The 15181-nt window shown below is 43.8% G+C and overlaps 1 protein-coding gene and 1 pseudogene across 1 annotated transcript; both read right to left on the reverse strand.

Annotated features, from left to right (window-relative positions):
• Positions 1-1387: 1387 nt before the first annotated feature.
• On the reverse strand, positions 1388-4273 carry LOC136549516 (UDP-glycosyltransferase 91C1-like; annotated as a pseudogene).
• Positions 4274-8487: 4214 nt separating this feature from the next.
• On the reverse strand, positions 8488-15077 carry LOC136549515 (DEAD-box ATP-dependent RNA helicase 52B-like). Its single transcript, XM_066540819.1, has 7 exons — positions 14913-15077; positions 13706-14583; positions 13525-13608; positions 12746-12988; positions 10321-10488; positions 10043-10156; positions 8488-9196 (listed from the first exon to the last, which is right to left on the reverse strand). The coding sequence occupies exons 2-7, from the start codon at positions 14534-14536 to the stop codon at positions 8696-8698; spliced, it is 1941 nt and encodes a 646-aa protein (XP_066396916.1). The 5' UTR covers positions 14537-14583; positions 14913-15077; the 3' UTR covers positions 8488-8695.
• Positions 15078-15181: the final 104 nt, after the last annotated feature.

Raw genomic sequence — 15181 nt, forward strand, 5'->3', positions numbered from 1 at the left:
GGCATCCTTGGCTTGGTTGGAAAATGCGGGGATACCTTGGTTGTGGCGGTGAGTAAGGATATGGGCATGTAAGGGCACTCCCAATGCAGAAACCACTATAGTTTCTATGGGCATTAATTGTACTGCCACCTAAGCATTTTGCTGATGTGGCAAGGTAGTTATTGAAGAGAGAGAACAAAAATCATAGAAACCGAGTCTAAGTTAGAAACCATGTCTACACGAGAACCAAGACACGAAGGGATGTGATTGGTAGCGAATGAAGAGAGAGTGTATGTGATTGGATAAAAAGTTGTTCTGTAGAAACTATCCATTGGAACCATGGTTTCTATACATAGTGTCTATAAAAATTAATAGGTATAGAAACTATACGTAGTTTCTAGCATTGGGACTGCCCTAAGGGTTACTTCTCTTTGGAACAAGGGCTATGAGAGAGGAATTAATGCTGGTTAAATCGATGGAGTTGTCACTGAAGTCTTTGAAGAGCCCGAGAAAATCTTGCTTGATAATGGGTCATCACTTCTTGATGAATAACCCATTGTAGCCATCAGGGCCTGGGGCATGACTCTTACGGATGGAAGATTTGACAGAATCTATTTTAGCTTCATTGAAATCATCAGCCAAGAAATCCAACTGGTGGTTTTGCAGGAAAAAACCAAGGTTATAGGAGATACCACTGAATTGGCTCAAAACCATTCTGTTCTTGAAAGCATCCCAAAGCAAGCCTGCCTTTTGTTCATGATCTATCACTAGAATGCCATCCTGAGTAGTGATGCTGGAAATAGAGTTTGTGTTGTGGGCCAAGGTGGCCATTGCTTGAAAGTAATTGTATTCATCTCATCTCCCAACTTAACCCATCTAGTGGTATTTCTCTGTTTCAAAGAAAATTCTCTTAGATTCAAGAAGTCTGTTAATGTGATCTTTAGTTGGAGTTCTAAAGGCCCTTTCTAGCCAAGAGAGGGGTCTTTGGTCTTCAAAACCATCAAGTAGTAACAAGACCCAGTAGGAGTTGTGGAGGGCTTTGCTAAGGCCTTGGAAACTTTTTCTCCAATTTTTTAAACCAGCCATAGCCTATTTGAATTTGGCAGACAGGGTTTAGCTGCATTGGCAAAAAAAAAGGCTGTGCTGTTCCAATGAAGGTCCACAACTTTTAGAAAATCATCATGGTTTACCTAGTAATTCTCAAATCTGAACAAGGAGGATCTGGGAATGCTGCTGCCAATGTTGATGACGATATACATGACATAATTAAAGAAGTCTATGAAGCAAATTTAGGTTATGGTAGCAAGACCTATGCATCGTATGAAGGTTTCATGACCACTCGAGTTCATCCTGCAACATTTCTATTAGATTGTACAATATAATCAAATTGGCAAAATAAGGACGGACACATTTTAGTCGAAATATTAGAGCATCTTCAGGAGCTCCACAATACTATTTCTCCAATAAGATGATAATGAGGGTGGTCTAGTATTATGTTTTGGTTTACTGGGGAGATGCTAGATTACCAATAATCTCTGCCCCCATCGCGCTGCCTGTCAGATTACAATTTATGTATTTTTGTTTTTTCTTCTTTTCGACGCATCTTCTCCCACTGCGTCCACCATGGCCACCTCGGCCCCCAATCCGGACCCCCGGCGTGGCGGCCCAGATCCCCGTCTCGCCATCACTGTCCCTAGCCCCGGCTCGAGTCCCCTGATGGGGCGTGGGTTGGCTCCAGTGCAGAGGATGGCGCAGTGCGACGTGCAGGCTCAGCAGGCGTGGCGCGTGGGCCTGGCAAACGTAAAAATTAGTCCAAATGGTCATGTTGATCATTAAACGCCAAAAGCCAAACTAAATGGTCCACAGGGTCTATTTTCCTTAAGGAGTGGTCTCATACCACTAGAAAACCATCCCAAGCTGTAATCCGAAAGTTCCCCACGAGTTTAGAGGAGTTCGGATCGGAACTATAAAAACTAGGCTCGGACATGGAACGTTGGAACTTTCGACGAGAGACAAAAGTTTAGATAGTTCTGACCCTTGAAGCATACGATAGTTTCGACGGGAGTTCGGATTGGGGAAGTTTTGGACACGTCGGAACTTCCGACACCTCGAGTTCAAATGTAACCTCCCCTGATCTTTTTTCCTGTCAACGGGATGCCAATGAATAACATCATGGGAATAACAAAATACCAATGCTATGCTTGCAGCAAATGCAAAGTCGGCATTTCCGTCAAATTTTTTTAGGCAGAGATAAGAGATTGACAGAAAATAAAAGAAACGGAGCTAAGCTACCCCAAAGAACAATAATATCAACTTCCCTGATCGTCAAAAATATAAATCCCCTAGCCATAAGCTGGCTCCTGCAGATTTTTTATTTGAGAAAAGGCTCACCTGTTCTTCTCCGTTTTCTTCTCCCCACACTCGTGAAGAGAAAAAAGAGGAAAAGAAGAGTTGAGCCTTTTCCCCCACTAAAAATTCCGTCAGAACCAGCTCGTGGCCAGCGTGGAGGCCACATCATCGGCAAACGGGTCGGGATGAGCCCACTTGGACGGGCGTCAAGGCTAAGCCCATTTCGACACGCGTCGTAACCAAAGCCAAGTTCTTGTAGGCAGGTGGGCATTTTAGGAGTTTGAGCTGTAGCTAAGTTTAAGAGCCGCCGGTGCATTTTACCAAATTATGAGACGACTTATTCGGACAATGAAAGATTTATATAACACTAAAAAGGGCTGAATAAGAATGTTATTTGTAGCGCTGCAAATAGTCCACAAGCTCATCCACGTACTGCTCTTGTTTTGCCCTGTCGCCGACTACCTTTTGCATCTGCCTGGCATTGCGCGCGAGCTCCCGACCCTCTTCCTCCGCGATCACCCGCCGCACCGTCACCGCGACGTCGTCCCCGCGGAACGACCCGTCGTGCTCGTCCCTGGGCACCTCGACGCCGACGCCGTGCGCCGCCATGGCGCGCGCGATGAGGCCCTGGTCGGCGACGAACGGCAGCATCACGAGCGGGAGGCCGAACCGGAAGAGGCTCTCCACGGTGGAACCCCAGCCGCAGTGCGTCAGGAACGCGCCCACCGCGGCGTGCGCCAGCACGCGCACCTGCGGCACCCACCCGGCGCGCACCACCCCGCGCCCCGCCACGCGGGCCTCGAACCCGTCCGGCAGCAGCGCGCCGGAGTGGCCGACAGGCCGCCGGACCGCCCAGAGGAAGCGCGCGCCGGAGAGCTCCAGCCCGAGCGACAGCTCACGGACCTGGTCCGCCGTCACCGGCGCCTCGCTCCCGAGCGCCACGTAGATGACGGACCGCTTGGGCTGCTCGTCCAGCCACCGCACGGCGTCAGAGAAGGACCCGTCGTCGTCACCGCCCCGGGCGCCGTCGTCGTCGTCGTCCTCGGGCATGAGGAGGCCCGCGGGGACGACGGGCTTGCCGAAGAGGTTTGTGACGAGCGGGAACAGACGCGGCTCCGCCTCGGGGCAGCTGCGGTGGACGATGAGGCGGCAGCTCGTGTGGTGCAGCTGCCAGAAGCGGTCCGCGTCGGACACGCCGGAGGCGTTGGGCCGGAACGCGGCGGCGATCCACTCCGCCTCGTGGCGGCGGAAGGACATGGTGGTCGGGAACGGTATCCACGGCGGCTGGACCATGAAGTCCTCCGTTGTTGTGCGTGGTTGCGCCTCGTTCTGCTGCTTCGGGCCGACGTAGGCCACGAAGCCTACCGGGAAGATGAGCAACATGGCGCACGCGATCTTGCGGCGGCGGGGCAGACAAGAAGGAAATTAAAATTAAGAAAACTAATTAATACTCACTTTTAATTAGCACATGCTACCGAAATATATATATCACCTTGTGCTCTTCAGCGATTGGCCAAATCCAGCTTTGAGCGAAGTCGAGGATGATCCAGTCAGGCTTCCTCGAGAACGCGGCCGCCTCGGCCTCGCCGGCGGCGGCAGCACAGCCCTCGGCGACGAGGCGCTCGAACGGCGCGGCGAGACCGTCGAACGCCTTCTTGAGGAGCTCGACCTTCTCCGGCGGGACGTCGGCCGTTGAACTCGGCGCCTTCGGGGATTCCCTCGACCTCCGGCAGGTCCAGCTTGATGACGCGTAGACGCGCTGCGAGCTCCGGCGGGACTGAGCCCAGCCTGGCCGCGTTCCTCGGCGTGGAGACGAAGGTGACGTCGTGGCCGCGCCGTGCCAGCCGCTTGGAGAGATCCAGGAATGGGATCATGTGGCCGAAGGCCAGCCATGGAAACACGACGATGTGGAGAGCTTCTTGGGTGTCCTCCATGGCCAGCCACCAGATAGCTTATTAGCTTGACAGTGCAGATGAAATAATGGAACGGTAGCAGTAACACCCTGATATGATATGACAGCAAAAGTTTCTTCGACTCAGATTATTTGATGATATAAAATGGTACATCGTGATCCACGCGTATGTGTTTATATATATGTTAAGTTTCATTCAATCGATCTTTGGCTTCTGGTTTGATGGGAATCACCCTACTATTTGCGGGCTTGCTGACGCTTCTGCTTGGGTCATTATATTTTTAAACAATTTGTTCCCGATTTATGTATGTAGTACAATAGGCGATGTGAGGCTTGATGAATTATATAATTTGTGGTGTGGAATCTATATCCAAATTGGTGTTAAAAGCTATTGTGTAAATTTCACAAACTCCCCAGCATTTGAGGATCACAGTAACAAACAGATCAACTACTGTGTCCTTTTTTCTTTTTCTTTTTTGACCGAATCAGCGGGGGAATCCCCTACCTTTTTTTTTTACTTTTCCATTAAATGAAAGAATGATATGCACAGCAATAAAAGGAAAAAACAAATTGTGTCCATTTATTAGAAGGCACACCAATAATCAGGGTTGTTGCCTAAACCAACCACTTTTCTTTTTTACTTTGAACCGCTGCATACGTCAGCAGGTGCACATGGTGTCAACCTCACCGTTTCTCCATACCACATCAGCCGCGTCACTAAATTGTAAGCAAGAATAGTGAGGTTGGCATGTGTAGGCTTAAAATGTTCAATATATGGTTTGGTTTGTAAGACAACTACTAATAGTATTTATTTGGATGTATAGGGCTAATTGTTAGCCAACTAATATTTATCTCTAGTCTAACCTATCAAAACAGAGGACTAATATGTCGACTATTTTTTTATTGGCCAAGTCTCTAGCTAGTTGGTGGTTGGCCAACCTCATCTAATTGGGCTAATTTTTAGCCCTAACTAGCCCAAGCTGATCCAAATAGACCTTGAGTATAATGTAGATCAACTGATGGCAAGGGTGAGAACGAGCACGAGCTAGATCTTTTTGGGATCAGTTTGCATTTTATATCATTTGCTTACTCCCTGTCCCCGATCACACATACAAAAAAATCATCTAGGTTTTTGTTTTAAGTCATCTTATTTTAACTTTGACTATCATCGATATCAAAACTTTAATATAGATTAACAACATAACATTGGATTACTAAAATTTTTATAAATCACGCTTTTATTAGACACAGCTCTTTGTGTAAGATAATATATTTTTATAGCTATTTGCTGGTTATTAAGAGTCAAATGTCCGTGGGACAAACCTATATGGATTTATTTGTACAATGGAGGCTCTATATTTGTGATGAGAGGAAATTGTGGAGATGTTAACTTTCAGGGGATTATATTTGTGATTGTTCAGGAGATTTATAATTTTTATCAAGGAAGTTGATATTATTGTTAGCTCATCTCTGTTTCTTCTATTTTCTGTCAATCTCTGCCCCAAAAATGTGAGGAACACCAAATTTGCAATTGCTACGAGGACGACATTGGCATTTTGTTTTTCCCGTGATGTTATTCCTCGCATACCTGTTTGGATCCTCCAAATTAGGCTAAATTGGACTTGCTTTTTTCATCCATCTTGTTTGGACGGACCATGAATTGGAAAGCAATATTCTGTGCTTTTCCACGATCCGAATCGGCAGCCTACTTGAGATTATTCAGGGCCTAAAAATATTTCATTATTGTCCGAATAATGTTGCCTCTAACATTTTGGTTCTAATAGAATTCAGTATAAATTGATGAACATTTGTTATGAAATACTTGCGCCCTTGTTCAAAAAATTCATTTGTTTTCTTGGTTGGCATATCCTCAATCGTAGTCATACTCCAAATGCGGTCCTAAGTCCTTTTCAACGCCTGGGTCTAACCGAGGCCGTCGTGGCCGCCGCTGGTCCCCTTCCCTCTCCGACAACTCGCTGGAGGTTGGAGGGAGCGGGAATCTATCTTTCTAATAAGTTTTTCAGTAGATCGAGACTTATTAGGGGTTAGCGTCTCTCCATGAAGTTTTTTTGGTATTGGGGATTTGTCTCCTCCTTTTCGACGATGGCGAGGAGGTAGAGTAGATTTGGTTTCTCCATGGTGACTCTGATGAAGATGAGGGCGACAACTACGATGTCAGCAACTTCCTCGGCATGATGACATAGAGAATTAGGTTTGCGGATGGCGACATCAAGGCAGAGATGATATTGCAGCCATGAAATAATTTTCTTCGATTTTTTTCTCTTTTGTTGTGGTTAAATCTAACCACGATGAAGGACTAATGAGAATAAGTATGTCTCTCAAGTCGATCACTGGAGTTGAGTTGGGAAGACTTAAATTAGTTTTCCTTATTCTTCAATGGCAGATGGAAGAAGGAAGACAAAAAAAAAGCTTATGCTCAACTCCATCTAGAGAAATGTTGACCGCTATTTGTTGGGCATTCTCAAGCCTTTTGCCGAGTGTTTGCCTTTATGGTCATCCATATAATTTGTCATATAGGTTTGGGTTTGAGATTTTTGAGCTATACGAAGCGTGAATACAATATAGATGTAGAACAGTTTTTGGGGACACGTATTGTATTCCAGAGTGCTTGTAACCTGATAACTTACTCAGCTATATTTTAATGTAATTCTTCTTTCGTCTTAAAAAAAATCTTTGATTGTTGTCTTATCCGAATTTTCGGAAAAACAATACTCTCTCTATTTTGAAGTATACAGGGCGAAGCATCAGTGGTACGAGGATGAGCTCTTGGAACGTTTCCAGATCTATTACCCAGACCCGGTCGTGCAATTTATCAAGATTTACTGTATTTTACTTAGAGCATTTCCGAGAGTACCCAATATTTTCTTCGTAAAAACATGAAGTTTTACAACTCCTAAAAAAATATTAGAAGGAATAAAGAATGCTATCTCAAGGAGTTTTTAATGATCCACTCCTAAAATATAGACATCAATTTTATATCAGAAATCTTATACTATTTCTAAATTATCCTAACCATTTTTATATATTCTCTCTTTTACATTTGCATCAGAAACACTTTTGTACTTTTTGTTCTTTCCACGTCCTTCCATCTTTAGATTGGCTGACAAACACGCACGGGAGAAAAAAGATACGTGCAACTCAGAAGTGCGTAACTTCCGACAAACACGCGCGGGAGAAAGAAGATACGCGCAACTCAGAAGCGCATAACTTTACTTGAAACGAGATGACTTTTTATCAAGTTCTAAAATATTAGGAGGATGGATTACAAGCTATTGGAGAAGGATTTTTTCTTATCTTACTAAAACAAGGATTAGGAAAGGATTTAGGAACTCTCGGAGATGCTCTTACCAACGTAGCTCTTCTACCATGGCCTCGTTTAGATCGTAAATTTTTGCAATTTGGACACTGTAGTATATTTCGTTTGTATTTGACAAACTTTGTCCGATCATGGACTAACTAGGCTCAAAAGATTTGTTTCGTGATTTACAACCAAACTATGCAATTAGTTATTTTTTTTACTTATATTTAATGCTCCATGCATGTGTCTAAAAATTGATGTGATGGAAAGAGAGTGAAAAAACTTAGAATTTGAAGGTGATCTAAACAAGGCCCATATTTGTATCCACAAGTCCAATAGTCATTAATTATCCCAAATTTCTCAAAGAAAGTAAGCGATAACTTGATCCGATTGAATGCCCACGCATAACATCAGGGGAATAACAAAATGCCAATGTCATGTTCGTAGCAAATGAAAAGTCGGCGTTCCTCACATTTTTGAGGCAGAGATCGACAGAAAATAGAAACAAAGCTGAGCTACCCTGAGAACAATAATATCAACTTCTCCGATAAAAAATATAAATACCCTGAATAATCACAAATATTCCCATGAAAGTTGACATCTGAACACTTTCCTCCCATCACAATCCTTCCATCATAAATATAAATCCATATAGGTTTGTCCTATGAACATTTTACTCTCAACCAGTAAATATCTATAAAAATATGTTATCTTAGAGTAGATAAAGAGTGATATCTACATAAAGGTATGTTTTATAAGAAATTTCATATCATCAATGTTACGTTCATTAAGTTTTGATAGCGATGATGGTCAAAGTCAAGAGAGGTTTACTTAAATGACAAACCTTGATTAAATTATATCTATGACCGGGAGTAAGCAAATGATATAAAATGCAAAAGATATTTTGTGAAAAGAGACATCACAAGCATGAGGCGTAGAACCCACCAATTCAGATAATAACATAAAGCCAATCCCTAGTACAACACAAAACACAAGATTTCACCAGAACCAAGGCAAAGGGAACATTTCCCGACACCGTACTCAGTCAAGCAACAAATTCGAAGCATTCGTTCCACCCAATAGGGACTAATTTGATCACGGTTGACCCATTTTTCAACTTCTCACCAGAGTCTGGTTCAGTCCCAAGAACTCGTACTCTGACCACCACCATAGCCGCTGCCACCGCCGCCGCCATAGCCACCACCGTATCCTGATGATCCCCCATATCCACCACCACCGCCACCTCCACCACTGCCCCTATCTCGCCGGAAATCACGGCCACCAAATCTGGCACCGCCACCTTGTCTGCGGTTTCTACCTCCTCCGCCTCCGTAGCCTGAACGGGCAGCGTACCCGTCGAGCCACTTAGGAACCTCCTGGTTGGCCTCTCTCATGAGATCGCTCAACGGCCTTGCAAGCGTAGTGTTGCTCTCGTTGAAGAATGCAGTCGCCAGACCAGATTTCCCAGCACGTCCGGTCCTTCCAATCCGATGAACATAATCATCTATATCATTAGGGAGGTCAAAATTAATCACATGGGCAACATGTGGTATGTCAAGACCACGAGCAGCAACATCAGTCGCCACAAGGATGGGAGTTGCTCCACTCTTGAAGGACCTAAGAGCATGCTCCCTTTCCTGCATAAAGAACAAACAGTAATATGGTCAACCACATATCAAGGAATCTCAAACATTAGGAGTACATAATAGTCACATCATTAAAGCAATAGCAATAAAAATTCAGCAGTCCATGTGGATGAAAAGTGAATCTATTTTCTGAATATGCAACTCATTATCTTTCTACTCATGAATTGTACTCGAACGATTAACTCTCCAGGTCCAGGAGCACCAAAGAAGAAAACAGTGATTTTTCAGCAAATGAAATAACAGCGTCAGATGTGTTCTTTTGTATTCCAATTGCTAGATGTAATCAACACCCTAATAACACTCTCCAATAAAAATAATCACCATGTTCGCTTGTTGGTTTCAGCCAGGCTTATTCAACCAGCCAACAGTGTTTTCCTCTCACAACAAACCAGCACCAGCCAGCCCAAACCAGCCCAGAAACCAACCAGCGAACACGCCGAATAATTTAAATTTCAAATGTACACATCAATGGCACCTTTTAACGTACTGAAGAAACAGAAAAACTTGCAAACTTTAGAGTTTGAGTTTTATTAATTGGATGCCCAGATTTTGATTTTTGAGCTTTATTCATTTAGCAGATACACAATAATGTCAAAAAAAAACATAGGTAACAAAACTGTTTCTGATATATGTACTCTTTTCTAATGATATACTAGCATTAATAACAAATCCAATTGCACAATTGATTACTCATATTATTATCTTACGAAGATACTAAGTGATTAAAATAAATCCTATTTGTGCTGTACACTATTATATCTTAAGCATGCACATGCGCTATTGGTTGCAATGTAAAAAAGCATGCAAGGTGGTCAAACCATGAAACCTACAACCTACCTGTTGTGTCCTGTCTCCATGAATGCTAGTTGCAGGGAATCCATTTCTAAAAAGCCAGTCCTCCAGAGCATCAGCACCCCTCTTTGTCTCCACAAAGACCAAAGTAAGAGCATGCTGCATCAAACAAACAAAAAAGATAAAGTGCCATGAAAACTATGAACAAGTTAGGAAATAATAATATACAAAATAGTATGATATAGCCATTAAGTTTGATAGGTAACTTCAACCTAATCATGTTCAACCTAAAACATAACAACAAATCCTGAAAAATATAGTACCTTTCCATGTGTCTCATTAGCCTTTTGTGCATGAAGAAGGTCCATAAGGTAGCTTCGTTTGTCTGAATCAAGGACAAACTCCACCCTCTGAGCAATCAAATCGGTGCTTGAACCAACTCTCCCAACAGCAAGAAAGATGTAATCAGCAAGGAAATCTGCAGCCATCCTCTGCATAACAATATATGAAATATTCAGCACACAATTCCTATTCTACAGCGAACAACTTGTGATAAAGATCCTATAATAGCAGAAATTAAACAGTCTCTAATGAGTAATGACAGTAAAATTTCTCTTTCCACAAAATGCTTTGGCAAACACCACTATAAAGTAACCAAGTCCATATGAAAAAACTCGACCTGCAGGGGGTAACCAAGTTCATATAATCCCCGTATTTGAGGCATGACCATCATACCATTTCCCGTTCCATCAATTAACTGTGTTGCACATATCCAAGAGAAAATAATGCATGATAATACTAAAGAAGTTTTGGAAGTACATAGGAGAGGTAAATACGGACAAATGGTACGCTCATTTTCTTTACAGCTTCTTCATAACAAAATTTCCGTAGGAAATGAAAAGGAACACAAATATTTTCAGCAAAAAGCCTACATTATATGGTGACCCTTGCATAGTTGTGAAACTCAGCAGTATTGCAATGCAAACAGTCTCCATAGCTCTAAAACAATTAGTCAGACCCTTGTTCAAAAAACACACTATGCCAGAAATAGAAAAAATAGGGTCCGTCTTCCATATTTTTCGATCGAACAAGATGCCTGACGAGTGGAGGAGAAGTATATTGGTACCGATCTACAAGAATAAAGGGGATATTCAAAGTTGTACTAATTACCGGGGAATTAAGTTGATGAGCCATACTATGAAGCTATGGGAGAGAGTTATCGAGCATCGCTTGAGAGCAATAACGCGGGTCTCTATGAACCAATTTGGTTTCATGCCCGGAAGGTCAACCATGGAAGCCATTTACTTAATAAGACAAGTTATGGAGCGGTATAGGGAGAAGAAGAAGGATCTACACATGGTTTTTATTGACTTGGAGAAGACTTATGATAAAATATCAAGGAATGTTATGTGGTGGGATTTGGACAAACATAAAGTCCCAACGAAGTACGTCGGGCTCATTAAGGACATGTACAACAATGTTGTGACTAGTGTTCGAACAAGTGATGGAGACACGGATGACTTCCCAATTAGGATAGGACTACATCAAGGGTCAGCTTTGAGCCCTTATCTGTTTGCCTTAGTGATGGATGAGGTCACAAGGGACATACAGGGGGCATCCCTTGGTGTATGCTTTTCGTAGACGATGTAGTGCTAGTTGATGAAAGCCGGACAGGAGTGAATCAGAAACTGGAGTTATGGCGGAAGACTTTGGAGTCCATAGGTTTTAGACTCGGTAGAACTAAAACTGAGTATATGAGATGTGACTTCGACACTACTACTCGGGAGGAGGAAGATATTAGTTTGGAAGGTCAAGTAGTGCCCAGGAAGGATACCTTTCGATATTTAGGATCAATGCTACAGAGAGACGGGGATATTGATGAAGATGTTAGCCATAGAATCAAAGCAGGGTGGATGAAGTGGAGCCAAGCATCTGGTGTCCTATGTGACAAAAGGGTACCACAGAAGCTAAAAGGCACGTTTTATAGGACGGCGATTAGACCTGCTATGTTGTATGGTGCAGAATGTTGGCCTACGAAAAGACGACATGTTCAACAGATAAGTGTCGCGGAAATGCGTATGTTGCATTGGATTTGCGGTCATACAAGAAGGGATCGAGTTCAGAACGATGATATACGTGATAGATTAGGGGTAGCACCAATTGAAGAAAAGCTTGTCCAACACCGGTTGAGATGGTTTGGACATGTCCAACGGAGACCTCCAGAGGCACCGGTGCGTAGTAGAATTCTAAGCCAGGATAGTAACGTGAAGAGAGGCAGAGGAAGACCGAAGTTGGCTTGGGTAGAGGCAATAAAAGGAGACTTGAAAGGATAGAATATACCCAAAGACTTAGCCTTAGATAGGAGTGGTTGGAAAACAGCTATTCACGTGCCTGAACCTTGATTGCTTCTGCTGGGTTTCAACTCTAGCCTACCCCAACTTGTTTGGGACTTAAAGGCTTTGTTGTTGTTGTTATTCCATAAATTAATAATTTTCTGATCAAACCATGATTGATTGCAAGAATTGAACGCAATAGAACTGACCATAAACACATTTTTTTGTGTATCAAGTACACAATCATGGTGATGAAGAAAACCACAAGATAAACGACTACACATGCACTCATACAGTGTAGGCACCGCATATCCGTTGGTTGCTTCAAGTGTATGAAACCCCACTAGAGTGACAATACACACAGAATACATGACATTTACTTTAAGGGTGGAAAGAGAACAGGAAAGAAACAAACCTGTATCTCTTTTGGGAATGTCGCACTAAACAACATTGTCTGCCTCTCACCACGTTGAGGCATGTCCATGCCCTCAACAATTTTACGTATCTGTGGCTCGAAACCCATATCAAGCATCCGATCAGCTTCATCGAGAGCTAAATACCTTATCATTTGCAGTGAGACTCTAGCCCTCTCCAACAGATCCATTAAGCGACCAGGAGTTGCCACCAGGATTTCCACACCTCTCTCTAACTCCCTCAGCTGCAATATTTCAAGAAACACATTATAAACAAAGATGATTTTCTCATTGCATTAGTATAGGCCAAAAATCTATAACCCAATGACACCACAACATTCTGATACATAAGAAAAAATAATGATGCAACTAGTGATTCAAGACATGTTTCCTTTCATATCCAGAGATCTATATACTTGATGTGGCATGGAGACTAGCAAAAGAATACTTCGTATCTATTTTTGTTACACTTCAACAACCAATGTAGACTCTCCAATAGCAATATGAGAGTCAACGCACCTTTTCTTCCTTGCGGTACAATACAACTACAATATTTTACATTAATTGCCATGTACCACTTCATTCTTACAGTAGAAACGAATGTAAAAAAAAAAAGTTTATGGCAATAGATATTGTTAAAATTCCAAACTGAAAAAAAAACATCGATAATTTAAACTGGAAAGAGCCACAATAACTACCAAACAAAAAATATGTTAAGAGATATGCAGCAATTAAAATACCAGGAATCACAATAGAAACACATCATCAACAAAACGGGTACCTGGTTAGTTATTGGTGCACCACCATATGCAACCACAACTCTGACACCAGTCTGGTATGCAAACTTCCTTGCTTCTTCATGGATCTAAGGCATTAATCGTTAGTCGTTAGAAGAAAAACAATCAAAATTAAAAAGATCTACATATATTACTACTGACTAAATGTTTATCGGTTTGACATACTTGGACCGAAAGCTCACGAGTGGGTGATAAGATCAGAGCCAGAGGACAAGCAGTCCTTGTACTCCGTGACCTCTGTTGTGGCCTTGGTGACTTTAAGATGCCACTGATGATTGGGAAACAGAATGCCGCAGTTTTTCCAGATCCAGTCTGTGCGCAAGCCATGAGATCCCGCCCAGCAATGGAGATCGGGATGGCATAACGCTGCACTGGTGTTGGTTTCACATACTTGCACCTCCGGATATTCTCATTCAATGCGTCACCCAAATCAATCTCTGCAAATGTGTTGACTGGTGCAGGCACATCATGGCCACTGGTCTCAACAGGGATGTCTTCATAGGCATCAAAATTGATGCCAGTATTCTCCTGGCCCTCGAAGTCAACTTCTTCAGCCTCGGCTTTGGCAAAAGGATCAGGCTCACGGTCTCTGCGGTCCCAACCCCCAGGACGGGAGTTCCAGGCACCACGGCCTCCGCCCCTGCCGCCACCACCACCACCATAACCCTGGCGAGGAGCACCAACGCTGCCACCACCACCACTACCATTCACAATGCCAGCCCAGCGAGGGCCACCAACAGCAGTGCCCTGACCAGAAGGTTGTGCAGCAGCCGAGGGCAGTGGTCCACCTTGTACCGGTGCTACTAAGCCCGCTTGGGTGTCAAAGCTGGCATCAGCTGGACGGCCACGGAGGTGAGGAGGCACGTAAGAGCTGCGCGTGGGGCGCGAGTTGCCATGAGTTGCAACAGAGCCGTTTGCAGCAGCAGCAGCAGCAGCAGCAGTCGCGGGCGCCGATTCCTCGGCGTTCGCAACTGAGTCAGCCCATGAAGATCGCATAATTAGCACGAGTCACTTGATGGAGATGCCCCGCTCGCAGATTTAGCCTGAAACATATTTTCGACGCAAATTATAGCTAAAGGGGCAAGCGAACCGCAGAAAACAAATTAGTAGAATTTAGCCAATAAAAACAGTACAGAAATCTAAAATCCAGTATGATTTTTGCGCTTGAGGCAAGCAGGGGCGGAACCAGTAAAGGACTTGTTTATACCGCTATACACCCGATAATTTTTGCGAAACAAATCGAAGCCAGTAGGCACGATACAAATATACACCAGTACTAGATCAGATCCGAATACAAAAAGCCAAATAGCTGAAGTTAGGGTTTGGGTGCTCGTTTCGCACGGCAGGAAGGGAAGAGAACGGGTAGGCATACCTAGTGGTTGCTCTTTGGCGGCGAAGGGACCGGCGAAGACCTGGGAATCTGCGTAGGAGGAGGCGGCGGCGGCGGCGGCGTCGCCCAGTCGTTGCCACGAGGGAGAGGAACTTGTTGCAGGTACGGGGTGAACGGGAGAAGAAAAGCGAGACAGCGGTGATCGAAGGGGGCTCGCTACCTATCTTGTGGAAGTATTCAATCCAGCGGCAGCCCAGCGTAAATATATAACAGGCCCACAACGGCCCACGAATAATATGCAGCCTCGAGAG

The sequence above is a fragment of the Miscanthus floridulus genome, chromosome 4, assembly GCF_019320115.1.
Source record: "Miscanthus floridulus cultivar M001 chromosome 4, ASM1932011v1, whole genome shotgun sequence".
In the NCBI taxonomy this organism is placed as follows: domain Eukaryota; kingdom Viridiplantae; phylum Streptophyta; class Magnoliopsida; order Poales; family Poaceae; genus Miscanthus; species Miscanthus floridulus.